This window comes from Esox lucius, chromosome 25, assembly GCF_011004845.1.
Source record: "Esox lucius isolate fEsoLuc1 chromosome 25, fEsoLuc1.pri, whole genome shotgun sequence".
Taxonomy (NCBI): Eukaryota; Metazoa; Chordata; class Actinopteri; order Esociformes; family Esocidae; genus Esox; species Esox lucius.
In genome coordinates, this window is record NC_047593.1 from 12,595,368 (window position 1) to 12,604,392 (window position 9,025).

Consider the following 9,025-nt stretch of genomic DNA (forward strand, 5'->3'; position numbering starts at 1 on the left):
GTCAGTCATGCAGTTAGACATTCAACCATCCTACTGTTTTCTTACTGTCATGTCGGTCATGCAGTTAGAGATTCAATCATCCTACTGTTTTCTTACTGTCATCCCACTGTCATGTCAGTCATGCAGTTAGACATTCAACCATCCTACTGTTTTCTTACTGGCATCCATTTGTCATGACAGTCATGCAGTTAACCAGTCGATCATCCAGATGTCATCCTACTGTGTTCCTCCTAACTTGACAGGGAGACATTCTATAAACCTTGTTATAATGGAAGTCGGTCTTGTACTGCTGTTTTTCACTTCATGTTTAACCTACAGTGGATATAAAAAGTCTACACACCCCTGTTAATATGCCAGGTTCTTGTGATGTAAAAGAATGAGACAAAGATAAATCATGTCAGAACGTTTTCCACCTTTAATGTGACCTATAACGTGAACAATTCAATTGAAAAACAAACTGAAATCTTTGAGAAAATTTTTAAAATAAACTCACAATAACCAGGTTGCATAAGTGTGAACACCCTTAAACTAATACTTTGTTGAAACACCTTTTGATTTTATTACAGCACTCAGTCTTTTTGGGTAGGAGTCTATTAGCATGGCACATCTTGACGTGACAATATTTACCCACTCTTCTTTGCAAAAGCGCTCCAAATCTGTCAGATTGTGAGGATATCTCCTGTGCACAGCCCTCTTCAGATCACCCCACAGATGTTCAATTGGATTCAGGTCTGGGCTCTGGCTGGGCCATTCCAAAACATTAATCTTCTTCTGGTGAAGCCATGCTTTTGTGGATTTGGATATGTGCTTTGGGTTATTGTTGTGCTGAAAGGTGAAATTCCTGTTCATCTTCAACTTTCTAACGGACGCCTGAAGATTTTATGCCAAAATTGCCTGGTATTTGGAACTGTTCATAATTCCCTCCACCCTGACTAAGTACTAGAATAGCTGAACTTTATTTGTGATTAATCAGAGTCACATTAAATGATGGCAGGCGTGTAATGACTTCTATTTAACATGAGTTTGAATGTGATTGGTTAATTGTGAACACAGCCACATCCCCAGTTATAAGAGGGTGTGCACACTTGTGCAACCAGTTTATTGTAAGGTTTAGATTTTTCACTTTTTCCCCCTCGAAGATGTGAACAATTCAGTTGAATTGTTCACATTATAGGTCACATTAAAAGTGGAAAAAGTTCTGACATTATTTTTGTCTCATTCTTTTACATCACTAAAACCTGGCATTTTCACAGGGGTGTGAATTCTTTTTATATCCACTGTATTTCCCAATCTGTTTGTGCTCTCTTGTCAACTCTTATGGTCATTCGTTTGCAAGAAAATGCACCACAAGCAGAGCTGGGACAAGGCTACTGCATACAGTACCTAAAAACCTCTAGCCAACGTAGTTCTCATGGCTACACGATCAGGTAGAATGGCTAGTTTGTCTCAAATATTTGCAGCATACATACAATGAGTGCATTAACTATTCCACTGGCAGCAGCTGTCCAAACATTGCTCAAACAGGATGTGTGATGTCTGCTGTCTATAGGAGAGCATGTGTGATGGCGGAGTGTATGGGGCTATAGCATGATGTAACGTAATTCCCAATGTCATCATCCAATTACCGGTATTATATTTTGAAGCCACAAGCCCGCTAGCCCAAATGTAATTTTTGCTTTCCTTTCACTAAGTTGTTTATGTAGAAACAGGATATGGAACAGACGAGATTAACTACAGGTTTCCAATATTATTTTTCATTGCTAAGCTGACTCATGTTCACGTTATAAAAGTTGCATTGTACCCTCAAAACCCACAGGTTACCCACTGGAAGGTGGTGTTTAGCTTGTATATAAATCCAAACAATCCATGCTAAAAGGGATAGCTCACTCAAATGACAGCATTGCACACTGGTGTCCTTACACTGTCAGTCTATGGATAAGGTTCGACAGAAATCCATTCTTAGGTTTAGTTTGCCTGGAGGTTTCCAAATGCTCTTTTTAACTAAACCAAAGTATGGGAGGCTCTCATAATTTGTCCGTAGATTGCAGGATGTGTCATTTTGTAATTAGGGTCAACAATCGCTTAAAAGTTTTCACGATTACAACATTTGATTTCAGCGACTAGGAGTGTACCTTGTTTGGAATGGTAAATATACCACCAGGCATTTGGAAATTTTCATGCAGAGGATTCAAAAGTCTAAGAGTACAGTATAAGCAGCAGCATTTATTTTCTAAGAAAAGCAGTTGGTAGTTGGAGTTATACAAATGCATTACATCATCAATAAAGCCAATCTAATTGAGTTGTTCCTCTCCTACTGGTGATCCAGGAGGACATGTGCTTGCCAGGGCCTGGACCCAGAAGCCTGTGGAGCCTCCTTCTCGTTCGGCTGCTCATGGAGCATGTACTACAACGGCTGCAAGTTCGCCCGGAGCAAAATCCCCCGGAAATTTAAGCTGCTTGGCGATGACCCGAAAGAGGTGAAATAAACAGGAAAATGTGCTGTTGATAAGCTATGTAATCAAGTTGGTTTAGAACGCGTAACTTAGAACAAATTTGGAATAACACAGAAACGAGCAGTTTCGGTTTGAGTTTTTTAACAAATCTAGAATACTGAGGGAAGACAATCGTGACAAAAATTTGATTTAAAAGATAACATATTGTGACTTACATGTTTTATTTAACTTCTGTGTTCAGGGACAATATAATATTTTCCCCCTTGCCAGCTCCGAAGCACTATGCTAACTACTGCCTTTCTGCCTAGTGATACCTAACCAGTAAAGAAGCTTGAAAATGAGTGAAATATTTTAATATAAAACAAACTTTTTTTTTCTCTTGCAGGAGGAAAGGCTGGAGCAGAACCTTCAGAATCTGGCAACCCTAATGGCCCCCACATATAAAACATTGGCACCAGATGCCTACCAAAACCAGGTGAGTATTTTTGGGCATAAAACCTCCATGAACTGTCAGAGCATTAATCAACATTAACAAATGAACTATATTTTTAGCTGATGAATAGCAGGAAACAAACATATTAGCTAAAAAAGTGATACAAAGTTGATTTGGTGACAGTGAGTTCTATGCTAGAAACAAACCATACGGGGATTGATGTCTTGCATTCTTTTGATCTGTTGGCCCTGCAATAATACCTTTTTTTGCACCTGCAGTGTCCATTAAACTAATTTAACCCATATACCTCCTACATTTATCTGTTTTCGAAACAATTTAGTACTGAACATGACCCTTGTGTTTCTGTAACATTCCAGTTCCTAACCCAGCAAATAGATTTCCTAACAGGCAGATAGCCACCTAGGGAATGACGCCACCTGTCTGTCAGATAGTGACTCCATCCTGCATTATTCATCCGCAGGTGGAACATGAGCATAGGGCGCCAGACTGCCGCCTGGGAAAGAAGGATGGGCGACCTTTCTCTGGGGTCACTGCCTGTATGGACTTCTGCGCCCACGCTCACCGAGACCTCCACAACATGCAGGGGGGCAGTACTGTGGTGAGCCGATGCACCTCCTAATCACAAAGAACCTGTGGCCAATATCAAAATGGACTAAATGTACCGTGCAGACCTAATAAAATACTTAAACATGAGATGCCTCCTGCCAGCAGATATCTTGTTGTAAAAATATTTATATGAACTCTAGTCGAAAGATTATTCAGAAAGCAAACGGAGCACTCAAGCTTGTCTCGTCCCCCATCCATCCAAGGTGTGCACGCTAACCAGGGAGGACAACCGGCAGATTGGGAGGATCCCGGAAGACGAGCAGCTCCACGTGCTCCCGCTGTACAAGGCCTCGGCAACCGACGAATTTGGCAGCGCGGAGGGCCAGCAGGAGAAGATCAAGACAGGCGCCATCCAGGTGCTCAACTCCTTCCGCCGGCAGATCCGCATGCTCTCTGAGCCTGCCAAGTCCTGCCGGCAGAAGAAGCTGGATGCCAAGCGGGCTGCCGCGAACAAGAATGCCGGGGGACCCGACACGCCTTCAAAAGCGGAGAAAGCCCTGCAGTCCAAGTTGAAATCTAGTAGCACTTATGAGAGCATAACTCAGAGCACTCCTGGGCCAGGTGGGTTTCAGGCTGATGCAACTACTGACAGTTTAGAAGACAATACCGTAGTTCTTGTCCAAAACTCAAAAATATCTTATCTTTAAAGATTCATCAACACATAGCCTTGACATTTTGTGGAATGACCAAATGTAAGTTATTTACACCAAGCCGCCACTTTCTAAGACATCGCTTTTATTTGTCATCTTTTAATCCAGGCACCATGGGAGCCACCCCACAACCGCCAGGTCAGCCACCAGGTCACCCTCTCGGCGCACAACTCCAGCACCAGAACACCATCCATGCTTACCCTGGCTCTCCCCATCCAGCCAGCACCTACCCCCGATTCCCGAACCACCCCGGCCCCTTTCCGAGCACTTCCAAGCCAGGTAGCATGCATCCCCAGCCCCAAGCCTCAGCAAGCCCTTACCCCTCCCCTTTGCAAGTACCCACCTCCTACATGAATGGGTCGAATCCAGCTAGCCCTTATCCCAGCCCCATTACACCGGGTGGACTCTACCCGGGTTACCAATGTAACGGGGGCATGCCCTTAGAAAACTACCATCCTTACTATAACTCGAACCCAAAGCACCTGGACAGGTACCAGCAACAGAGGCCAGGAGCACTATACCCCGACATGCAGCAGCAGTACGGAGCGCACCAACTCTACGGGGCCAAATACCCGCCGCGGTACGTTGAGCCTGGTCTACAGGTCAACGGTTACAGTAACTGTAACAGCATAAGGCCCGGCCTCCACCCCATGAGCTCCTTTGGCCCTCCCTCGTACGCTCCCAGCGGTGCCCCCGACGCCCAATACCTGGATGCCCTCTCCAGGCCACCCTCGGCTCACCACCCGGGGCTAGACTATGCAGCAGCAAGCAAAGGCAATCAGTTTGGTGGGTACCCCAACTCCTACCTCACCCAGAGCCACCAAATGTTTCCCGCGGGTGGTCCCCAGGACCCCTTCCGTATGCAAGTAAAGACGGAGATGGGTCTCCAAAGCCCATGCATGACTCCGCCTCAACCAGGGTTTCCAGGGATGCCCAACGGGAACCTCCAGGGCCCCGTGATCAAGCAGGAGTCCGGGTCTGGCCCACCGACGCCTACCACACCCAAGGAAAAGCCTGCCATGTGGTCTGACAACGAGCACAACTTCCTGGACCCGGAGATCGGCGGAGTGGCTGTGGCGCCCAGCCACGGCTCCATCCTGATCGAGTGTGCCAAGCGGGAGCTGCATGCCACCACGCCGCTGAAGAACCCCGAGCGCAACCACCCCGCTCGTATCTCCCTGGTCTTTTACCAGCACAAGAACATGAACGAGGCCAAGCACGGCCTGGCTCTGTGGGAGGCCAAGATGGCCGAGAAGCAACGGGAGAAAGAGGAAGACGCTGAGAGGAACGGAGTCGAAGGCGCCACGGCGACGCCCAGCAAGAGTGGCAAGAAGGGGGTGAAGCGGGAGCATCAGGAACAGTCCGAGCAGCAGGGCGAGCCACCGTACAAGCGCTTCATCCAAACCCTGATGGAGAGATCTATGTCTTGCACCACCAACACCTACGTCAGCACGTCGCCCTACGCCTTTACAAAGGTCACGGGGCCCTACAGTTGCTTCATCTAGATGTGTGTTCTGTACCGTAGGGCTCACCCTGGAGGAATGACACTGATAGCGAAAACTCACGGTGCTATTCTGACGGTGCTACATTAAAAGGCCTCGCAACACAGTGGATCCTTCTTACCTGAAGGTAAGCAACAGCGTCCAGAGAACAAAAAACATAGGTGGAGGACAAACTTGATCAATAGATTGCTGTACTACATTATACATCAGGTCTGTTGCTCTTGAAAGATTGGACTTTACTTGTTGCTAGGCAAACCCCCTCTGTTAAGGACATATTATTTATTATTTGGTTACTTTTGCAAGATACACACTGTTCAAATTTCTCGGGGTGCTTTGCAAGTCCAATACAGCTGGACTTCTATATTTACTGGAAACAAAGTTTCATCGGTGGCTTTCATTTTTCTAATGAAGCATTTTAACATTTTAGAGATATAATCTTGACATACTGTAAAAACAAAACAAAAAAAAACAACACTGAATTTTGTGGATACACCACATTGACGGTGCTACAAGTGAAGCGTGTCTTTATTATACAGTTTTGTTTAAATGCCTTCATTTTTAACTACATCAGTTTGTATGACAATTTGTCAGTGAAAAAAATGTTTCTCCAGGCGATTAATGTGAAAAAGGATGAAACTGAAAATACTGTATTATTGAAAAAATATTCAGCAAAATGGTTTTTCTCGAATCAGTGTTTCTAAAGCACTTTTGATATTACATTTTTTCATCAGATTATTGGTGAAAGAAGTCTGCAATTACAAAAGACAAATTATTTTCTAAACATTACATTGATAATAGATTTATCACAAAACATGATTTTAATCACTGTAGCCTAACTGTACAACAGTATCATGCAAATTGAATTTCTTACACTATTTTCTGGTGCTTCTCAGTTTCACAGTTATGTCCTTTATACTGTAAATCGAGCCATTCTAAAAGGTGCATTTTTCAACTGAAAAAAAAGCGGATGGGCATGTGGTTCTCTCATTTTTCTTTGTAACGAGTTACTTCGTAAGTTTGTCGTCAACAACCGTTTCAGAGTTCCTGACCGTAGGTTCATCAAACCAACCCCGGGTCGTGGATATATTGCGTGTTGTCATGCAAGTGTTGTGTTTTGTGAACATGCTCCCTACCTTGCTTGCTAGTGTGGGACATGAAACAGGGTTAGCTCAATATCAGTGCCACTGTTTCAAAGGCAGCTGGTTTGCTGTGGGGGTCCTCAAATAATTGTAATCTAGTTGTATGATAAAAGGTGAGATTTGTACAGTAAATTAATTATTCTCTTGAATTTTACGCTTTAGGGTTTTAGTGCTGTAAAGCAAAGTAATATCTCTTTGGGTTTGAACTGTTTTGTTTTTTATTTCATATGGTGCTACTCAACCTGCTATTGCTATACAAACATATAATGTGAGACCCCGGGGTCGCTGAGAAGGCTAATGAATGATGAACAGTTTAAATACCTACTTGTCATATACCTCAGAACTAGTTTGGCAATAGGATCATGATACAAAAGATGTTTCTATTTCTTCCTTTGTTGTCGACATCACTTTCAAAAATGGTTCCAACTAAAATCCACCACCCAGGCTGAGTTCATTGCTTACTACTTTCTTTATGCTTGATCTACTAGGAAGTATTACTTGAACTTTACGCTTTGATGTAATAGCAAAATCAGGGATATTTCAACTAATTTCTGTACGTACACACACACACACACACACACGTACACACACATACACGTATGCGCGCGCACACACACACACACACACACAGCCTGTGTTCATCGAGTTCTCTCATTCAGGGATTTGCCCATGCGTCTTGAATCCCAATTAATTACTTGTACATACAATTTAAACTGAAAACTAACTTTTCAACTGAAAACTAACTTTGCAAGCAAAAAAGATTTAAATGACAACCTGCAATTGATTTTGTACTTATGTTTTAGCTAGATTGGTGGTAAACCTTTTTTTAATTAAATTTGAAATATAATATGCACTGAGTTGACTAAAGGGAAAGTAAAGTATTGGCAAAGTAAATAGCGATGCATTTGAATTTACTGAGGCGAGACCAGGGCTGTTACGATGGTAGATGAGGCATGTGCGTGCCTGTATAGTTTAAAAAGCAAAATTTATTTATAACCACTAAACAATTACATGATTATCTTTTACCCCCTCCCCTTTACATTTCACTTTAATGTGACATTCAGTATGATGACGGGTTGAAACTGTTTCCGTTTCAACCCAACCCTTCATCTATACTATTGTTTTCTGAAAGCACTTCCTTTCTATTTCAGAAAAAAAACTAATGTAATAAAAGATTACAAAACGTTTTATTTAAGATATGAATTAAGTAGATTGTAAATGTGTTTAAAATAAATTATGCCACATTGTACATACCATGTGTTTGTATTACAGATATACAATTTTGTTGATTTCTAATTACACCCTGCTATTGTTATATGTTAAAAGGTGTAGGTTTCTTGTAGTTTTGTCAAATGTACCCACAGCCCATGTATCAGCAATCCTCATTTTCTTTCAAATCTACCTTTAGGTTTTTCCAGATGCAGGAAGCTCATGGTTAGCTAACCCAGGAAAATGTTGTAGATTGCCACACTCACTGTCAAACAACAGCGATGTTTACAGTTCTATAGGTTCCTGTTAGCTAAAATCACCTAGGAAATAATTGTTTTTTTTTGTAAAGGATAAAACATTTTTGTATAAAAATAAATGAATGAAATGTTGAATTTCAGTGTACAGGACCCAGCGACAGTAGCAGGTTGCAGGTTGTGGTTGTGAAAAGGAGAAAATGTCTCGAGATATAGCGGGTGATGAGCATAGCCATACTTGAAGCAGCTTCAGAGTGTTTCGGAGTGTGAGTCAACATTACTTGAATGATTTTCTGAGCTTGACAAATGCACAAGAGGTGCCCAGTTGTAACGTTAAGCTAGCAGTTTAATGTTGTCGGCATTCTGCAGTTAGAGACACTAAAGGTATAAAAGTTATTTTCTGCCTCTGTCCTTTTTAATCGCTTCCCTTGTTCTCCCTGAAGTTTGGTTTGCAAAAAAATTGATTAAGAATGGATATAAATACTGTAAGTATTGTAATGTACTGAATGCAGTTTATTTGAAAGCTGTTTATGATATCATTCCTGATATTGCTGAGATGTGGGTGTTTTTAATAAAATTTATATTTATTTAAAGCATTAAGTTTAACATATAGTTGTCATTTGAATTGGAGTGGGAAAACATTTTAGGTCCCCATGTTTATCTGTGGAAATTAGTTATTTCAATGAAGGCAGACTTCACATATTTTACACCTAGAACATTAAGGATAATTACATTACAACAACAAAATAGTGAAATTA

At 42.1% G+C, this 9,025-nt stretch overlaps 1 protein-coding gene across 1 annotated transcript in view; it reads left to right on the top strand.

Moving 5' to 3' along the window:
* tet2 (tet methylcytosine dioxygenase 2) overlaps positions 1-8,405 on the top strand; it is a 41,149-nt gene extending 32,744 nt beyond the window's left edge. Inside the window, exons 6-10 of the mRNA XM_010888523.3 lie at positions 2,327-2,477; positions 2,839-2,928; positions 3,368-3,505; positions 3,717-4,074; positions 4,272-8,405. Coding sequence (XP_010886825.2) covers positions 2,327-2,477; positions 2,839-2,928; positions 3,368-3,505; positions 3,717-4,074; positions 4,272-5,668 — 2,134 coding nt within the window. The 3' untranslated portion in view covers positions 5,669-8,405. The remainder of the gene's footprint in view (positions 1-2,326; positions 2,478-2,838; positions 2,929-3,367; positions 3,506-3,716; positions 4,075-4,271) is intronic.
* Positions 8,406-9,025: the final 620 nt, after the last annotated feature.